At 42.6% G+C, this 19,747-nt stretch overlaps 1 protein-coding gene across 1 annotated transcript in view; it reads left to right on the top strand.

Annotated features, from left to right (window-relative positions):
* DOCK5 (dedicator of cytokinesis 5) overlaps positions 1 to 19,747 on the top strand; it is a 64,264-nt gene that overhangs the window by 14,403 nt on the left and 30,114 nt on the right. Inside the window, exons 6-26 of the mRNA XM_026863085.1 lie at positions 135 to 270; positions 419 to 576; positions 1,265 to 1,346; positions 2,091 to 2,220; positions 2,927 to 2,999; positions 4,542 to 4,684; positions 5,306 to 5,431; positions 5,969 to 6,093; positions 6,495 to 6,593; positions 6,750 to 6,822; positions 7,699 to 7,802; positions 8,417 to 8,609; positions 9,910 to 10,007; positions 10,952 to 11,041; positions 12,145 to 12,245; positions 14,612 to 14,746; positions 15,488 to 15,599; positions 16,736 to 16,806; positions 17,757 to 17,863; positions 18,300 to 18,436; positions 19,151 to 19,246. Coding sequence (XP_026718886.1) covers positions 135 to 270; positions 419 to 576; positions 1,265 to 1,346; positions 2,091 to 2,220; positions 2,927 to 2,999; positions 4,542 to 4,684; positions 5,306 to 5,431; positions 5,969 to 6,093; positions 6,495 to 6,593; positions 6,750 to 6,822; positions 7,699 to 7,802; positions 8,417 to 8,609; positions 9,910 to 10,007; positions 10,952 to 11,041; positions 12,145 to 12,245; positions 14,612 to 14,746; positions 15,488 to 15,599; positions 16,736 to 16,806; positions 17,757 to 17,863; positions 18,300 to 18,436; positions 19,151 to 19,246 — 2,389 coding nt within the window. The remainder of the gene's footprint in view (positions 1 to 134; positions 271 to 418; positions 577 to 1,264; positions 1,347 to 2,090; positions 2,221 to 2,926; positions 3,000 to 4,541; positions 4,685 to 5,305; positions 5,432 to 5,968; positions 6,094 to 6,494; positions 6,594 to 6,749; positions 6,823 to 7,698; positions 7,803 to 8,416; positions 8,610 to 9,909; positions 10,008 to 10,951; positions 11,042 to 12,144; positions 12,246 to 14,611; positions 14,747 to 15,487; positions 15,600 to 16,735; positions 16,807 to 17,756; positions 17,864 to 18,299; positions 18,437 to 19,150; positions 19,247 to 19,747) is intronic.

Raw genomic sequence — 19,747 nt, 5'->3', positions numbered from 1 at the left:
AAGGCATGGAGTTGGTGTGCACCGGCTGCCTAGTGCAGTCCACAGTTTGATCTGTGGTTTGTGCTCATTCAGTCACCTTTGCTTCTTAAATACTGTGCGGCTTCTTTCATTCTCCTGACTTGCATGCTATTCAGGATTCTAGGTTTGGACCTGGTTGTACGAGATGACAATGGGAACATCTTGGACCCAGATGAAACCAGCACAATCTCTCTCTTCAAGTCCCATGAAACTGCCTCCAAAAGGATTGAGGAAAGAATCCAGGAAGAGAAGGTACATCTCTTGTCGCTGGCTTTTTCCTCTTTAAGTAACTAGTACCCCCTGTATCTGTGCGTTCCTCTTAAGGATACTGTGCTACTTTGGCAGCAGAACTAAACTCTACCCTGTTTGTTTTTAATGGGAGTTTTCTCCTTCTTTGCAGTCCCTGCAACAGAATTTGGACCTCCGAGGGCAGCCAATATTCAACACGACACATACGTACAGCCTGTATGTAAACTTCAAGAATTTTGTCTGCAATATCGGAGAAGATGCAGAGCTGTTAATGAGCCTCTATGATCCTGACCTCTCCAAATTCATCAGGTAGGGCTTGTTTTGTAGGGGCATAAACAATTTACCCATCAGAGTGGTCATTCTAAAGAAGCCAGCAGAGGTTAGAAAGGAAGATCCTGGAGATGAGTTTTTCTGTTCTGTTGCTTGCTGCCTCAGTAGTGATTTGGAAGGTTATTTAATTTCAGATGAGATGGGAAGACAAGGTTCTGAGCCCATGCACTCCCCTTCTTAAAACTGGGCATTTCTGTGATACATTAGTTAAAATCTCAGATTGTCTCTTTGTGTTCCTAAGTTTCCCTACTGTTGCCACTAGCCTTGATGCATTTGATTAATTGCTTCCTGTTAAATCATGTCTATGCATGATGTTTGCTGTCAAGTCGGTACAAGTTCACACCTAAGAGTTGGGCATCTGGTACTGGTAGGAGAAGATATGAAGAACTTTATCAGTGAAGCATGTACGTGTCAGGCACCCTCTGTCTCCATCACTGAAGTTATCAGGTGTGGACGTGGAGTCAGAGTTCTGTAGGGGAGTAACTGAGAGTGCCCATCGACATCGTGCCTGCCTTCTGCCTTCTCTGAAATGAGTCACTTCAGAATCACTTTGGGATAGATTTCAGCAGAATTTTTCAAATATTCCTAAAAGATCAAAATAGTTTTCAACTTTTGCCCAGGGAGTGGCAATGTCAGGTGTGGATTTATTTAATATCTTTATTTGCAGTGAAAATTACCTGGTCCGTTGGGGCAGTAATGGGATGCCTAAAGAAATCGAGAAACTAAATAACCTTCAAGCAGTCTTTACTGTAAGTTATTGTATTTACATCCTGGAAATTCTTCCCCCACGCTGCAACCATCTGAGTTTTGGGTTCTTTCCTTCTCTTGTCCCTCCATCCAACAGAGAGGGATCATGTCGTGTTTTGGGGTGTTTTCATGGATACTTAAGATCTTACAGGCAGCCTCAGGGGAATGCTCTGTAAAGTATTTTTTTTAATATATCAATCCAAAGCAGTAGTACAGTATTATTTTGCAAAGTACTGTCAGTGGGTGTTGCTTACCTGTGCATTTCTGAAAATCCTATTAAACACTTCTCTGCTGGAGCCTAAGTGTACCGAAAATCTAGATCATAGTTGGTTGTTGTCCATTGCTTTGCTGATCCTCCTCTTCTTCTTTGCAACAAGATGTTAATGGAAAAATTGCACCTGAAGGGAATAACTTCTGACCGGTAGCAAAGGTGGCACAAGCTAACTGCTTTGTCATCAGGATCTGCTATTTTGGCAGTTAATATCACTTAACTCTCCTTTCAGTACTGTTGCTGGAGTGTGTTATCAAAGAGTAATGGGATGTTTAAAAATTGCTGTGTGGAAATTGCTAGTGTTTTTGTAGTGTGGATTTTTTCTTCCCTCAGGCTTGACTTGTTTTACTTCTTAAAAAAAAAATAATTTCCTTTTATATATGTGTCCAAGCTAACAAAAAGCCTTACCCCTTCTGTCCTTTCCTTTGCCATTCATAAAGTGGATTGATATAACTGTATTTTAAATCATTTCTAGGATTTAAGCAGTTCTGACTTGATCAGACCGAAAATCAGCTTGGTGTGTCAGATTGTGAGGGTGGGGCATATGGAGCTGAAAGATGGGAAGAAACATACCTGTGGACTCCGGAGACCCTTTGGCGTGGCAGGTACGACAGATCCCATCAGTGGAGGAAATGGCATGGCCCAGTGGCTGGGACAGTGGCCCAGGAGTCCGTCAGCAAAGCCTGCTGGCCTCCTAGTGTCACCGTCTGTGGCTCCAACACAGAGATGCTGACACTGAGCTGCATCCTCATAGTGCCCCTCTGAGCCTTTTAGTGAAAGGTCTGTGTGAAGATGAAGTTCTGGTCCTGTTCACTTTTTGTTTTGTCCCCCCCTAAAGAGATAACACGCTGCCATCAGTGCAGTAGACTTTTCAGATCTTTATCAAAAAGGGATTTGCTCCTTGTACTGATGGGATAAAGCTGGAGATTTTAAAGGAGCCCTGGTGAATGAGACATCCAGTTCCTGTTCAATTCCTGTGATCTCTGGAGAAGAGACTTGCTGGAAATTCGTGGTGGAAAACAATTTCAGAATAGTCAGCATTTGGAATCTAACTGTAATTTCTTTGCTTTGAAATGCCCGAGTACCATCTGTTTTTTATCAGAGTATATTCACCTTCACTGTCAGAGGCTGACTTACGCATCAACGAGAAGGTGCTTTTTAAAAAGTTAAAAAGAGATGGGTGCTCTCTGTTGCTGTCATGAGTGGCACTGGGCCAAAATAAGCAACTGTTGTTTCCATTCTGATAGGGGAAAGCTCTCTGTGTTCTTTAGCAACTTGGCAAACCTGTGTGATGAACTTGTGTTGTTGCAGTGATGGACATAACTGATATCATACACGGAAAGGTGGATGATGAAGAAAAGCAACATTTTATTCCGTTTCAGCAGTAAGTACTGGACTTCAGAGTTCGTCACATATCTGGCTTATTTAAAGCAGTTGTCCTTTGGAGAAGGACAAATTTGTATGGGAGCCTGGCAGTGTACCAAGGTCTCTACAAATAGATTAGCTTATGGCAGCAGTCAGCTCTTTGAAGGAAAAGATTTTTGTCAGTCCTCTGAAGCTTTTGTTCCCCTTGATTTACATGTCTGTATGATAGGCTAAATTGCTTGGGGAGTTTTGGCAATGCAGCTAAAATTGCTGGGTACCCGTATCGTCTGAGGTAAGAAAGAAGAGCACAGTGTGAAATAACATCGTGGGGTCTGGGAGATGTGACCTTCAAAACTGTTAGGGGGTTGGGAGGCAAGATTTCCAGAAACACCTGAGCACAGGGAACACAACTCCTCCTTGTCACTACTCGTGGTCTCTGTGCGTTGTCTGCCACTTCCCACAGCACACAGGAAGGGTGAGTAGAGGGCAGTAGGAAAGGGATTTCTGCCTCCTTCTGGGAATGAAAGCCCCAATGTGTTTTGCATTTCTGTGTGGCTGGTTAGACTTGTGTGTTCTGCCTGCTCTCTGATTGCTCACTTTTTCAGCACATTAAAATAACTAAAACAAGGCTTGTTTGGGTAGACTCAGCCGTGTTGTTACAGCCCTAAATACAGCAATCCATTTGGTGTAGCCATATGTTATTATAAGGTATTTTCGGGGGAGATTGTGTGGGTTGGTTTGTTTTCTGTTTTTTTTGTTTTTTTTTTTTCCTCTTACCCTTTCAGGGCCTGAAAGGCTGGAAAGACGGATGTCTCTTCCTTCACAGAATACTGTTGGTCTTTTTTTTTTTTTTTCCATCTTTCTTTTGTTCTGATGAGGCTGAGTTTAGATCCTAATCTGGACACCTCTACAAGCATGGGGAACCTGTGAGGACATCATTTTGTAAATGCTTTGGGTCGTTATTGATGGTGTGGGGACAGGAGTGAAGTCAGGTTCGAGATCCAGAGCTCAGTAGGCGTGTTTGTGACTAGGGAGAGGTTCATCACTTGTGCGGCCTCACAGCAGTCGCTAGTGACGTTAACCTCTCCCTAGTTAATCTCCATAGTGATGGAACTCCATAGTGATGAAATTAATCCATTAATCTCCATAGTGATGAAATAGTGGAACACCACCATGTTCCTGCGTGGTGGCTGGGCTTCTTCTCACAGGTCTGCAGGGCAGCCTGTGGATGGAGAGCAAGATCAAAGCAGAGCAGACTACATTTATGGTTGTCCTGAGGGCTCCTATTTCAGTATGACACAAATATAGTCATGGAGCCTTTCGGTCAATGTTAATTATCCTAAACCTGAGCTAGCACTGTGATATAATTCCTAATCTAAGAGTTTAAATGTATTTCTATTGGGTTTGTCCAGGTCAAGAAGAAGAAAAAAAATTCCCACGGAATCCTTTAAAAATAATATATTTCCTTGGAAAAACAGTCAAGCTGTCAGCCAGCCCTCTTCTTGCAGAGCACATGTCTGATGTTAGTCTGCTTCCCAGTCTCTTTTGTTGTCCTTCTCAGGATTGCCATGGAAACATACATCAGACAGCGACAGCTAATCATGTCCCCACTGATAACTTCCCATGTGATCGGAGAAAATGAGCCCCTCACTTCTGTCTTCAACAAAGTCATCGCTGCAAAGGAAGTGAATCATAAAGGGCAAGGTACAGCAGTTGGGCGAGAAGCTCATGGAAGGGTTCCCCTTGCTTACGAAGGAAAATAAATGGCTTGTGAGAGTCCAGAGATCAAGGCTTCCCGGAGTTTGCTACCTTCCTTGAGCCAAACATACGGTCTTTGTAATGGTTGTCACCCCAGCACGTTGGGAGCTAAGACAAAGAGAGAACTGGGAACGGTTCTTGTGTGAAAAGAGCTTCTCTAGCTGCTCACTCCTTTGCTAGCAATGTAATATTTTTAAGGTAGAACTCTGTGTATGGACAGAAAATATTTTTAAGTGAACACATTCTAAATGGCTTTGGGTTTAAACTGCATTATTCCAGATTCTTCTGCTCTTGCTTGTGTGTTTGGCCTTTAGTCAGATACACTAGCAGATTCATCTCCGAAAGTTTGTATTTTACTTCAGAGAACGTACTTGCCCAGTAAAGCCTTATTCAGTGTTAGGGACATGGACAGCTGGGCAAGTGAGAATCAGCTTGGGGTACGTAAGGCACTGTTGCGTGGAGATCACACCAAGAAATAGTTTTCTCTTAAGCATAGGCTTAAATTTCCTGGTTTCATACTTTTTTTTTTTTTTTTTCCGTAAACAAGTGCTACCTTTCTTTTCTTAGGTCTTTGGGTCTCCCTGAAACTGCTTCCTGGCGATCTAGCGCAGGTTCAGAAGGATTTTTCCCACCTTGTAGACAGATCAACTGCTGTGGCTCGCAAAATGGGATTCCCTGAGATAATCCTTCCTGGTAGGTCCCATATGCCTTTACGCTTCCATGGAGTGAAAGAGACAGCTGAAATTCTAGAATTTCTGCTATGAACAGATTTATTTTAAAACTATCTGAAAACTTGTTTTCATTTTTCTTGAAATTTCCAGCCAATCTCTTTTTTTTTTTTTTTTTTCCCTGTCAAAGAAGTGAAAACATGAGCTTCCTTTCTTATACTGAAAAATGTGCGTACTTTTTGGAAGATTTCTGTCAAAGAGACATTTGTGTTACATATAGGTTTGACCCTTCTCTATTTAATCCATTTAGAGTGGATTTAGCCTTATAGAGCTCATTACATTTAAAAGATTTACATAAAGGCAGAGGTTTATAAAAAGACGAGTGGTACATTTTAAAAGATTTTGTATCATTTGAGATGCAGATGAAATGGTGGATGTTGGGTGTCGTTAATTAGCTGATATCAGTAAAGGCTAAAAAGATGATAAGGATAACATGGTACCCAAAGATGTTAACTGTAAAACTGTGTGAGAAAAACAGCTCACTGAGTGCTATGGATTTTAGGTGATGTTCGAAATGATATTTATGTCACCCTGATACAAGGGGAGTTTGACAAGGGGAAGAAGAAGACTCCCAAGAACGTAGAAGTCACCATGTCTGTACACGATGAAGATGGCAATCTCCAAGAGGTACGATGGCTTTTGCAGGGGGTCACGAGGGTGCTGTGTTCACTGGGTGATAGCTCCAGTCCCTGGGATCGTATGTGCCAACTGTCTGCAAGAACTGTGTGATAACGAGCAAGAGATGTTATAGGTGATCTCGGTGACCAAATTTAAAAACTCACTGATTTATTTATTTTTTTTAATTTATGCGAGCAAATCTTTAAAGATTTTGTAAAACTTTCAAAGCGGTGACATGCACTGAGTTCCCTTGACTGTGAAGAGTAACTGACACTTAACTTCCTTGTACCAAAGGCTTTGAGTAACTGACAGTTACATGCTCTGAAAATTTCTGACCCAAGATACTTCTTGCTTTCATTCTGGACCTTACCTTTTCTTTCCCCCCCCCGCCCTTGTCTTTTTGTCCAAAGAAAGCTATCCATCCTGGTGCCGGTTACGAAGGCGTCTCCGAATACAAGTCTGTTGTTTATTATCAAGTCAAGCAGCCTTGCTGGTATGAAACTGTAAAGGTAGGAGCGTGTCATTTACAGTCTCGTAAACTTTCTTTGTGTGGAAAACAGAACTTTTAACTTTAAAAATCAGTGGGTGCATCAGTAACAGGATTGTAAATTGACCGGTGATGGAGAATGCTGGTGCTGGATTTTTCATTGTATTATCCTGTGCAGGTGTCCATTGCAATAGAAGAAGTCAGTCGTTGCCATTTAAGATTCACTTTCCGTCATCGGTCATCACAGGAGTGTAAGTATGAGAGGAGGAGGAGTACTGTACTCTCCTGCTCTCACTGAGATTTTCTGAGCATCCACCAAAAGCATAGCGCTTGCATTTCTACTTATTTCCAGCGTAGTGGATTTTCTTGCAAGGACAGAAAAATCATTCAGTCTTTTTACAGCCTTAAAAAAATTTTTTTGGTGCTTCCAAAACTGAAACTGAACTGGTGGTTCTAGAACTGAAATTAGATAGGAAGCACCACGTTAGCCCCATTGAAAGACAGTTGTCAGTGCTTACTGCTGCCTTGGCTTCTCGGTGTATGGTGTTATTTTTATTTCAGGACCTTCACAAAATTCAGTGCAAAGCCTGGTGGGCTTCTAATGGTCTTCCTACAGGAGGATTTCTAATTAGGTTACTGAAAGGCTAATGAGAAAGTTGGAGCCAGATGTTTCGTCAAACAACTTCAGAGCCCTGAAACGAGCAATAATGTGAGACTAAGTCCTTGGAGGGCTCTCAAAAAAATTCTCTTAAGGTACCCGGGAGATGCAGTGACATAATCCCACAACCATACCTCACAAGCGGATTTGCGAAATCCCAACCAAAATATCTATACTGTTGTATATGTCCATCTAGCAGCACGATTAACCCCTAAAATTCGGGTGGCAAAAGACGCTTCAGAGAGGGTGTGTTTATTTGTAGTTGCAGATACCTGCTAAGTGCCTTGAGATGGGAGGGAGAGAGAGCGAGCTCTTTCTGCTGTGGATCACAATGTTTGCTGGCTCCATCACCTTCCTGTGTGATGCTCTTAAATACAGAAGAAGCTGCATGGAGTTAGAGAGCTGCATGATGGATACTATCGGCATAAATAAGACGATTCCTAATGAAGATTTTCCTTTCTGTTTGCAGCTAGGGATAAGTCTGAGAGAGCTTTTGGCATGGGCTTTGTGAAGCTGATGAACGCAGATGGAACAACACTGCAAGATGGCAAACACAATTTGATTGTTTATAAGGTAGCTGGGGCATTCGCAGTCTTCACCTTTGTTTAACTAACCGAAACAACTCTCTTGGCTGACTTTTTTTTCCTCAAAATGTAAACATCGTAACTGCAGAGATTTTTAACAGTTTTTCTAGGATAATAGGACAGAAATCCCTCAGCTCTGCTTTCGCTGATGGGTTTTCTGACTGCAAGTACACAAATCCTTGTGTGTGTGTGTGTATAGAGCGTTTTTTGTCTAACATCATCCGCTTAGTGTGCAGCAAACAGGCCTGGTGCCTACCTGCTTTGGAGGATCAGTGTGTGATGGGGAGAGTTAGTGCTTTTAATCACAGTAGAGGAAAAAGTTCATGCATTGCAGTAGAAAACTGAAGTGAGACGTGGGGGCAAATCCTCCTAAACTCTGTGGCTTGAATCGTTCTGAAAGGAGCTTAGTTAGTTGGCAGTATGGGCAACTTCTGTGCTGTAGAGGCGCAAACAGACAATGTGAGTAAGCAACTGTAGACGTGAGAAGGTGTTTAAATCCCTCCCTGGCTGTGACTGTGTTGAAGTGTCTCTGCAGACGAGAACTGCAAGAGGTCAGATGCTCAGCCCGGGATAACCCTTGTCTTTGCTGTGTTCAACCAACAGGGTGATAACAAGAAAATGGAAGATGCTAAATGCTACTTAACTCTTCCTTGTACCAAAACGGAGATAGAGGAGAAGGAGGCCCCCTCGGGGAAAAATCTGCACCACCTAGCCAACTTCACACCCACTAAAGATAGTACAAAAGACAGCTTCCAGATTGCCACTTTGATCTGCTCCACCAAACTCACCCAGAACGGTAGGTCTGGCCTTAGCAGCCTAGCTGTATCACAGTCTATTTGAAGCAGAGAGGGCACTTTCTTTAAGCAGATTTTTTGCCATCGCAGCAAGCGTAGGCAAAGTGCTTTCGCTTTAATCTTGCTGTTTCATGTGTCAGTGGCAGCCTGATCCCAGCATTGTTGGCATCATGTTGTCAGTACAAGCTACAAAGATGTTTACGCAGCCACTAAAGACCGTGTCACATGAATATTTTATCCAAACTACCAATGCTAAACCAAACAGGTTTGTTGGCATGTGTAGAAATGGCACCCATCAGTGTATATGTGTTTTCAGAATGATCAAATGTTTAAGGTTAATTATCTTCTTTCCTCTGCTTGTTAAGTACTTAGTAATTAGAACTGAACTCTTCAGGATGCTGTTATGCATTAACTCTGCACTGCGTGCTGGCAAAGTGGTCAAAATGAAGAATGATGTATAGGTGAGAATGAATACAGTATGTGCTGGTAAATGATGTGAGATTTCCAGTAGCTCTGGAAGGCTCTTGGTACAACCCACTCTCTGACTTCGGGAAAGAAGCATCTGAAAATGGCACCAGCCGTGGCTCCAGTGAAGCGTTGCCTGTTCTGTTCAAGGGTTGAGCTTGGCCAGTTAGCTGAAGTTAAATGCCCCACTGACATATCCATGTGCATGAGGGCTGAATCCAACTTCCATTCGCCCGTTTGCACCTTTCTGCCCTCCTTGCATGTTAACTCTGTCTCTGAATGTGGCGTTCTTTGTCAAAGCTGTCAAGTTTCAAATAGTAAATTAATTTAGTTTCACAACAGAGATGATATGTACGTATTTCATTAACATGGCAGATGTGTGTGAAACCTGCCAGACTCGTATGACTGTAGTTTGTGATGAAACCTGAGGTCCTGGAGTGTCCCAGAACTGTGACAAATAGCTCTGCAGCTTAATATCATTTATACAAGAGGTTTCAATTTTAAGAACCATCGCCAAGAGGCTGCTCTAAAGTAAACACAAACATTAGTAAGAAAAGTCATGCACAACATAAAATTCCTAGCTCGAGATTCCTTCTCTTGAGTGAATGAGAAGCCTGCAAAATTGTCTACCTTACGTTATCAAATTACACCAAAATTAACTTTCTTGCCAAGACAAAAGAACCATCTCAAGGTGGTAATCTGTACATCAGTGTGACTTTTCCGTGTAAGCTGATTCTAAAAATAACCTCTAGTGCTTGCTCTGTGTTGTTCTGCGGCCGTTCCGTCAGGTCTGTTGTTGTAATCTGTTTCTAATTGCTGATGTTCTGTCCTGGCTAGTTGACCTGCTGGGTTTGTTGAACTGGCGTTCTAACTCTCAGAACATAGCTCACAACCTGAGGAAGCTCATGGAGGTGGAAGGAGGAGAAATTGTCAAGGTATGCACAGAGACCTGAATCTCCTTGTTATGCAGACACTGATGTATGTGCTTGATGTTGACCTTGGAGGGCTGTAACTGGATTGTACCCAAAAGCTCTCTGTATAGGCTAGGAGAGCGCTGCTAGCTGCTCAGCAACAGGAGAGCAAAAGCTATACTTTGCCCTAGGAGCTCTCATGAGTGGAATTCCCCAGAATTACAGAAGTTAAATGTTACCAGCATCAGGGAGATAGTGGTGACTTTATTTCCCCCTGTATCCTTACGAAATAGAAGCTACACTCAAAGTCTAATTTTTAATTTTCAGTAGTGGCTCTGGGTCTCCTTTTGGAATAAGGACTTGCTGTGGGTCTAGGAACAGAGTGCAGAGAAGGGCCAAAGAGCTTATAGTCAGAGTACCATGGGCAGCAGACCTGAAATGTGGGGAAATGGCACAGAAAATGGTCTGCTGGAGGGTTTAGTAGTAAGATTTCTGTGGTTCCAAGTGCGGGTCTTCTGGCATTATGCAAGGTCATGGATTTACTTACTGGCTGAACAACTGCTGAAGTAAATGCTGTGTCATTGCAGACCAGTCTTTATGTAAAATGTCATCCCTTAGTACAGGGTCTGTGGTTGATTTGGCCCACTGCAAGCTTAAACTATATGGGCAGAATTAAGTGTAATCACTGGGTCTCTTGCTAGATAAAAAGATAAATAGAACAGAGAGGTGGAGCTGATAAGCAAAGAACCTCCTTGCTTTAGTGAGGGAGAAGAGCGTGATGGTCATGACAAGCACATGAATGAAGAGAGGACTAAGATCCTTTTTAAAATGTTCTTTCATGGGCAGCTCTTACAGTTCAGCTGGGCTAGTCTGCAAAGAGAAAAGTGATCCAAAAGAGTAGGCTCTCATACAGGAGTCCAGAAGTAGTCATCTCTTTCCACCCTTTTACTGTTCTTTTTCCCCTCTAGTTTTTGCAAGACACCCTTGATGCACTTTTCAATATAATGATGGAAATGTCAGAAAATGAAACCTATGACTTCCTTGTGTTTGATGCACTGGTGAGTGAGTCTTCTTTTGTGAATTTAGAGTATTCTTTTTTCAGCCACATTTTCAGTCTGTTCCTGGTGCTTCCTTTCAATGAGTGGTTGGTATTTTGCTCTGAGAAATAAATTATATTTAAACACTTTTCCAGGCGTTTTCCGGAGCTAAAACTGAGATACACATTGAGCATTTTAGTAACCACAGTGAGAACAGTGATAAACGTCACATGATTTATAGTAATTTCTTCAGAGAACTTCTTGCGTTAAGGCAGTTTACAGAAGAGAAAAGCCGTATTATCTAGCTGAAGCGCAAAGTGAAATGATTAGTTCAGGGTCGTGGTGGTGGAGGATTTTTGGCTGTGGTGGGAGTGGAACCTGTGCGCCCTAATCCTAGGCCAGTCCTTAGGCAGTGGGGATGGCTGCTCCTCTGAACCCTTACAGAAGGATTGTAATGAGTAAAAAGAGCTCACAAGGAGTTTTCTGCTTCATGGGAGAGCCTGCTTAGTGTGTGTGGGAAAGGCTCTGGCTTTGGCGAGCAGTGCAGTAACGAGGCTGCGCGCTTCGTGCTGATCCACAAATACCTACTGGCAGTTCAGGAAAAAATAAGAAGTCAGATGTATCCAGCTGACACTGGTCGGAGGAGTGGACACAGGAGGACAGAATGTCCTACATGTCATCGTAGTAACAGGCCTGAATGTTTGCTGGGAGTATATAAATCATCAGAATCTCAGGTTCTAGCTTGAAAAGCATCATCTTTTTGCTTTGAAAAACGGCCTTCAGCAGCTCTCTGCCTGTGTAATGACAGTGTCACCTAAAGACTGTGAGTAATGCTGTTTCCTCTGTCACTGCTGCTGCTTTGAGAAGTAGCTCCCCTTTATCTCTTAAGATTTTCAATCCAAATGCTGCTATGACTTACCTTCCCTCTGAGCAATGAGGCAGCTGCACACCCCACAGTATTTAGTCACTATTAGAGTAATGAATAACACTAATGCTGTTCGAAAACCAAACAAAAATCTATGCCCCAGCAAAATAAATGACATGCAATTAGAGACCGTGCTCTGTTCGAGTTAGTTAGAGGTTGTACAGCTCTGTACATCTGTTTCCTTTTGAATTTTTGGCAGGTATTTATTATTTCTTTGATCGGAGACATCAAGTTCCAGCATTTCAACCCTGTACTTGAAACTTATATTTACAAGCACTTCAGTGCGACCCTGGCGTACGTGTAAGTATTGGTCACCACAGACCCACGGGCTGTCGCTCAGACGGCATCTCATGATCCTCTCAGTAAACCAGTGGGATAAAGGCAGCATAGACCAGACAAGAGTGTTCTGCCTGATTCTTCTCTGCTTTAAGGAGAAAGAAACCCTGTAATTACCCCTTTACCCTTTAAAAAGTTTGTTTAAAGAATTTTTTTCTGTAAGGAAACTGCTGTCATGGAGAATCACGTGTGCGACTTTGATTCAGACTCTCTTTTGAACTGTAGTCCTCTCTCTGTGTGTGTGTTTGTGTTGTAAAAACATCTTCGTGTTTTTACATGATTGATTTCCTATAGAAAATGGGTTTAATGAGGTTAGTCTGTATACATCTCCCCCTTACAACTTTTGAGTGCTTTGGTCTAGTACTGCTGTAGAAGGCTGGTGGGGCACGGTAGGGATGGTGTTTATGGGTATATGCAGAAGACAACAGAAAATATCATAAGTTGGTCTGTGGGGGAATTGATGAAAGAACACAGATTCATAAGAAATCTGGTCTGTTAGGTATTGCTCCTTATGGAACTCTTTTGTCTTGCCAGTAGCTGCTTCAGTCTTTCAGTCCACCCCACCCCAAAAGTACTTCGAGCAGAGGAAAGTTTGAAGTAGTCTGTATACTTTGTACTCTGGGCTACAGTTTTAGGGTTATGGTGGGCAGAAGCAGAACCATATGTGGCTGAAATAAGAAGAGCAGTGTTGTGGTTGATGGTAGCAGAGGTAAGAGTGGTGTTCACCTCCACTCTCTGCCTACAGCCAAGCAGGTTGAGCAGGCCACAGACTTCAGAAAAGGATTAAATGTCACGGTGAGGTTTAAACGTGCAGGTTACACGAGATTACACTTAGCACTGAAACTCCCTCACACAGACTGTCATTGCTTCAGAAGAAATTTGCAATTCTTTGCTTTTGGATGTGTGGGTATGGACAGTGGGAGTAATTCTGTTTCCCTGTAGCGTTTTTATCTGTGGAACTCAAAGCAGTTTAAAAAATTCCACTCACAATCTTTAGTCCTATTTTATCAAGGAAGGAAGAGCTGACGTGCAGAATTTATTTAGGTACGTGTGAAAATTTAGTTGGCTTCATGTGCTTAAAAATGAGGCATTTGTTGAAGTGCTGTAGCTAGTCACAGCTTACGTGGCCAAGGATACCCAGAAAGTTGGTGGAGAAGCCAGGAATAGCGCCAGGATCTCTTGACTTTCAGCTCCTTCATCTAGTGCCCCTCAACCTAAAGGTCATTCCCCTCATGGTAACAGGCAACTAAAACGTTAAAACTGAGGCCAGTAGGGAGGGCAAAAGCAGAAACCAAACTCCTTTTCCCCTCTAAGTCTATTCTTACTTTTACTGATGAGCATGAATTCCTAGTCCTGAGTATTCAGCCTCTTTGGGTGACTGTCAGCCTAAAGGTGGTTCTGTGAGGAGACACAATTCCGCAAAGCTCTCGCGTCCCCGTCTCCTGGATTGATTTCTTCTTCCCTGCCCTGGCCACACAATCACTGCTTGCATGTGATTTCCCTTCCTTCTTCCCTGTAACCTGTGGAAAAATCATCATTCTTACTTCTCTTCACTATAAATAAACTTCTTTGATTAACGAGCACCCTGTATCTTAGCTTTGTTCTTCCCCTGCCTTTCTTTTCAGCTGAGCTTAACAGTGTGATATCTGCATAATGCCAAGTGGACTGGGATGTTATATAGTGTCTTCCATGTGCTCCAGGTGCCAGAATTTGACCAAGCAGGGGGTTGGATGCTGGGAGTGTGGCAAACAGAGCAAGTGAGCGCAAGAGCTGTTTTACACTTGGCCATCACTCACACACCGCTTTGGGTGCTGTGAGTTGTTTAATGAAGAGGATTTTCCCTGAATATTAGCTGCCATAGCACGCGCGGGTCGTGAGCTGATTCAGCAGAAACTAGACAGCAAATACTCAGCAACGTGTTCATGCAATTTCTGTTCACAGCTCTCAGAGCGCTCAGTATTGCTTCGGAAGAACTTTGTGCTCCACACGTGGGAGTTGCTAACGTGTGAAGGTGTCAGTCCACTCGCAGTAATAGGTTTTCCAGCTTCCTGAGCACTTCATTTTGGGGGGGGGGGGAAAACAATAAAGCAGCTCAAGAAGCTGGAATGTGTAGACAAATTTGTAGGCTTTTCTGAGAATTCATGAACCGGTTATGAAAGTCTGGCATCCCATGAAGCCAAAGGTTTCAGAAGGAAATAGGCTGTGAAGAGGAACCCCTGTCCGATAGCTGTTTATTAGACTGTAGTTCCTCTCTGGCATAAGGAAGCTGAGCTTCCACAGAAACGCAACGGTGTCTATATTTATTCTCCTTTTTTGTGTTATTTCCAAAGGAAACTCACCAAAGTACTGAACTGTTATGTGGGAAACGCTGATGACTCCAGCAAGACAGAATTGCTGTTTGCTGCTCTGAAAGCCTTGAAGTACCTATTCCGGTTCATTGTTCAGTCACGAATACTGTACCTGAGGTGAGACCAAGGTCACTGCCATCCTTGTATCTCCTTTTGGCAGTCAGAGAGAGTTACTTCCAGTCTACACCACTGGAGGGTATATTCTTTCAGCATATCCTCTATCCTTGAGCTATTCAGAGGAGTATCTTTCTGCCTTTTTGGCTACAGCTGGAGCAAATAAGTTGAGTAAAAATGGAAATTGCTGATTTGAAGAGGAGAATCCTTCCAGTCACCCATAGCATGCTATAAGCACTGTGTGGTAGTGCTGAAAAGGAACCCGTTACTTGCTAAGAAGTTAAAACGGGGAATGACTTCCTCATTTTAAGAAACTTTAAGAAGCAAATGCACACATGGTTACTTGTTCAGTGAGGTGAGGATGACATGTTGTCCCCTTAGGGTATGGTCAATGACAGTGGTTTACCACAGCCTCAGAATACGTTTTCAGAGATTTAGGGTGAATGTTTGGAATCCTTTCCTCGTGTTCATTCTGGCTTTTTTATTTAATACAGAATGAGCTACTTGGTTCTTGGAACGCAAGCAGAATTTGATGCAACGGCAGTTTAAAAAGTGCAGCTTTTTCCTTATAACAGATTACAGCAGGAAGTTACTGCAGAATCCCTGGTGCCATTTTTACATTTATGCCTTTGTGGAAGGAGATTGCAGTAAGATGTTGTTCCACGGGATAAAATCATATTTCAACTACTATGACACGGTTAGCCTAGATTTATGTGTAAAACTAGCTCTTTCTGTTCTTTGTAGTTTTTATGGGAAAAGTGAAGATGGGAATGAATTTAATGATGCAATACGCAAGCTGTTCCTCTCCTTCAATGTCCTCATGGACCGGCCTTTAGAGGAGGCTGTCAAGATTAAGGTAGGCATAATTTGCAGGGAGAGGTAATATCTTTTATTAGATCAACTGATACAGTTCGGGGGGGGAGGGTAGAAAAAGGGACAAGCTCTGAGGCACATAAACCCCATGCAGATGAGTCACACCACCTCTGAACGTCTGTTTTCTTCAACTGTGTGTAGCAGGAAAGGAATATTTAAACTCCAAAGTTTATCAAATAAAGATGAGAGCTGTGGCTTTGCAGAAAACCCTTCAACATCTGCTAGCGTGAAAGCTAAGAACCAGTGAAGGTGTAATCTACTGCAGTGAGGAAGACACTTCAGGCAGTAACACCAAGCTTGAGGGTGATGGAGATAGAAATGTTAAACTACTGCAAAATCAATGTAAAGTTGGGAATGGGAGTAATGACAAAGTAAATGGTTTCTAAATGTATCTCAGATTTTTTTTTTTATATTTGTTTTTCCAATGTCAACTGGATTGTGACCCTTTTGGTTATGATCTGAGGAGGAGCAGAGCAGCCACGCAGTGAGGCTACTAAATTGCTGAAGGCAGTGAGGCCTTGAGATTGCTTTCTTCATTTCAATCCTTCTAGCCAACATGCTTTTCTCTGTTTGAAGGAAAGATTGAGTCTAAACTTCTAACTAGTGATTTAAAGCCCGGCTTTGATTCTCATGCAGTCAGAACACCTCCTGGCAGCAGCCATAGAACATCACAGAGGGACCTTTAGTTGCTGTTGCACTCAGTTGTCTGGATGTTACTACTAGATAACTTACTGCTGTGTACGTGGACGTGCTGAAGTACGTAGAACACTGAGCCAGTTTAACTGACTAGTGCTTTTCATGTCAGCCTATAAGGAGCTTAATCCCTGGAACTGCAGGATGTTTGCAAAGAATAAAGAAAAAAACCTTGGCTCTGAATCCTTCCTCCTTCACCTTTTCCGCTCTGCACTGCAGATGTGTGGTTGCTGGAGGCTCTCTGGATTCATAAATTTGATCTTAAGCCAGTTTGCTACAGGTGTCTGCGTATTTGCTCTTGACAAAAAGTAGATTTGCCATGTGGGCTATGGGCATTGTTGTTGAGACTTTACACCCTTTTAGAATGAACTAACTCATTCAGTTTCCATGTGTATTTTATGTCCTTGTTTTTTTTTTTTCTTGCAGGGTGCAGCTTTAAAGTATTTGCCAAGCATCATAAATGATGTCAAACTAGTATTTGAGCCCGTTGAGCTCAGGTAACCATATTAAGTTTGTTTGTCCTCTAAACCCAGCTCGTCTGTTGGGAAGAATTTTGGAAACTTTCCTAAAAACAGCCACTCTGATTCTGACACGACGATGCACACGCTGTGCGTGAATTTGAGGAAGTGCTTGCAGGGCTTTAAGGGAAGTCAGTTTATGCGAAGGAATCTGTGCATCTCACTGCTCGCTCTGAGGCACTTTGAGATTTTACTGAAAACCAAAATTTGAGGACTGGGGAGTGATACCTCGAAATGCAAGTTTCCACCGGTTCTAAACCAAAATGTGTGACAAGGGCATAGCCTTGGTCAGGAAAACCAAAGTTGTATTTATTCGGGAAAATCACAACGCTGTGTGGATTTCTGTTCTTTGGTGCTCACAACTTTGCCCAGAACCTCCCAACCATGCCTTCTTGTTCTGACACAAATAATTTCCTCATAAACACTAGACAGACAGCAAACAGAATTTAATTTAATGGAATCTCCGATTGAAATGAGTCATCACTCTTGATGAAAGGGGCATCTGGAAGGATATGCTCTTGCAGTTGTGTAGAGCAGTATTTCAAGTTTCAGCAGTGGTCTGCTGAGGCTTTGCAAAATTCTGCTTTCCTTCTGGATGAAAGTAAGTATGATTATCTTACGCTGGCACTGGAGGGCAGATAGCATTGCCTATTTATAAGCTTTTGTGATGTATCTAGCGTGTCTTGGGTCGCAAGCTTCAGTTTAACAGGTTTGAGCCTGAAGTTTCCTAATACTGTTCTGGATTAGTAAAAGTCCTGTCCAAAGTTTCTTGAAAATAAGTTAGGGCTCCCTCGTAATTCGCCTGGAGACCACCTGCAGGTGCCACACGGTGACAGAACACCCGGGTGTGCGGGACAGTGTAAGTGTAGGATGGAATCACGTTGGGTGGAAATGCTGATCGTCTGCTTCCTTTGTGGTTTTTACACTAGTGAACTGTTCAGCAAGTTTATCCAAAGTATTCCTGACAACCAGTTAGTTCGACAGAAGCTGAACTGCATGACCAAGATAGTGGAGAGTGACCTCTTTAAACAGTCTGGTAAGTAGCAAATGGATGTCTCTAGATTCTGCCTGGGGCCACACACCCTTAAAAACAAAAATATCTTTCAAGTTCAATGTCTGTCAGTGGTGGTCTGCCGTTAAATCCATCTTTAGAAATATTCCTTGTCATGGAAAAACTCAAATTTCTTTGCTGTTGAGTCTTTATACAATGCCTGATACTGTAGGATCCTGATGCAGTGTGTTGGTTTGGGAGGAGGCAGAAGGTGAGAGTGCTCTGTTTGATGCAATACATATAATTACAGGTTATTTATGACTCCCTCTAGCCTGTTAGTGATAACTCAAGCGGATTTAAGCATGTTTTGGTGTCCAGGGTAAAGTTATGAGCAGAAAGCTAATATGGGGTACCCCTGTATGCTGAATGCTGAAGAACTTCCTGAGGCCAACAAGATGTGGTGCTCTGTTTCCTCTTTTAGAATGCAGAGATGCTCTTCTGCCACTGCTAATAGATCAGCTAAGTGGCCAGTTGGATGACAATTCAAACAAGCCTGACCACGAGGCCTGCTCACAGCTACTTAGCAATGTTCTTGAAGTCCTGGATCGGAAAGATGTGGTGAGGTTAATTAAATTAAATTAAGGTTAATTCTTCTTTTGAGAAGTTACGGCAAAGAAAAGTGCTCAGCTTATGCTTTGAAGAATTACCGAGTTCTGACGTTTTGCAGAAATTGTGTTGCATTGCTGCAGACTTCTTTGAATCTCTTTGCACATAAAGTAGCTGTGTCTAAAAGGGAGCCATGAAAGGTTGAGTTAGTGGTTATCACTACAGTACAAAAAGCAATTGCTTTCCTTTCCGGGGACCAAAATGTTATTCCCAGCTACTTTGGTAGCTTGTTGAATTATTTGGAGCAAGTCATAAAAGTATTTGGTTTCTCATTTTCTCTGCTATGAAACAGGGACAACAATCATTATTCAGCCAGGAGAATACTTACTCGCCACATTAGTGATGGAAATTGATTCTAAGTTGCTCTGAAAAGAGTAGTTTGAACTGAAGAGCTGCTCAGGGAAAACTAAGCCAAATCAAAGCACCAGCTTTGCTTTAGCTATGCCAGGATGAGCTAATGAAGCTGCTGTAGATCAATTATGCTAGTTATCCACCAAGTGTATACCTAGAGTATTGGAATCGATTGCTCATGTGGTTTAAATCTCCTTTTCTACATCCTCTGATAACAATTAACCACTGTCAGGGCAGTCCTCCCACCCAGGGAGCACTCTGTAGAACAGTATACATGAAGAATTGTCTCAGACTTCCCTTACTGGCTGTCCCCAGGGTCCCACTGCTGACCACATCAAGCTGATCATGGAACGCCTGCTAAGGAGAATAAACCGCACAGTGATTGGAATGAGCAGACAGTCTCCACACATCGTGAGAGCCTTTTACTTGCTTTGGTTATTACTTTACCATTTGTTATAGTGGAATTTATTCTCCTGGGAGATTTCAGTGTGTAGCAGTGGTTTATGAAATCATCTTTCCGTTTCCTGCAGGGCTTCTGTGTCACTAAAACATGGATTTTGGTGGTTTTCTGAGACCAGGTATTAGGATACAAATTGTCCTGCTCCAGCAGCAGTTTGAACCGAGTCACAGTTGGCTGTGATTTCTAGTTCCTTTGGGCCTTTGTGCACAGAGAATTTGGTTTCGGTGCAGTTTCTAATACACAAGGACTCTTTGCTGAAAAAATAAATGCTCTTTGGCCACCTTGGCTGAACAGGATTAAATGCTGAAGGATGAGGCATCTCTAAGGGGCATTTCTGACTACTGAGTGGCATCTTAGAAGGTATAAGCAAGTTGATGTGTTTTAATTTGCCCTGTACTTCATGTACAGAATGATGGAAAAATCAGGAGCTTGGGATACATAGAGCTATCTTA

The sequence above is a fragment of the Athene cunicularia genome, assembly GCF_003259725.1.
Source record: "Athene cunicularia isolate RWA chromosome 22 unlocalized genomic scaffold, athCun1 chr22_part1, whole genome shotgun sequence".
Lineage (NCBI taxonomy): Eukaryota > Metazoa > Chordata > Aves > Strigiformes > Strigidae > Athene > Athene cunicularia.
Note: the sequence above shows the minus strand (reverse complement) of the source record. Positions and strands in the feature narration are given on the sequence as shown.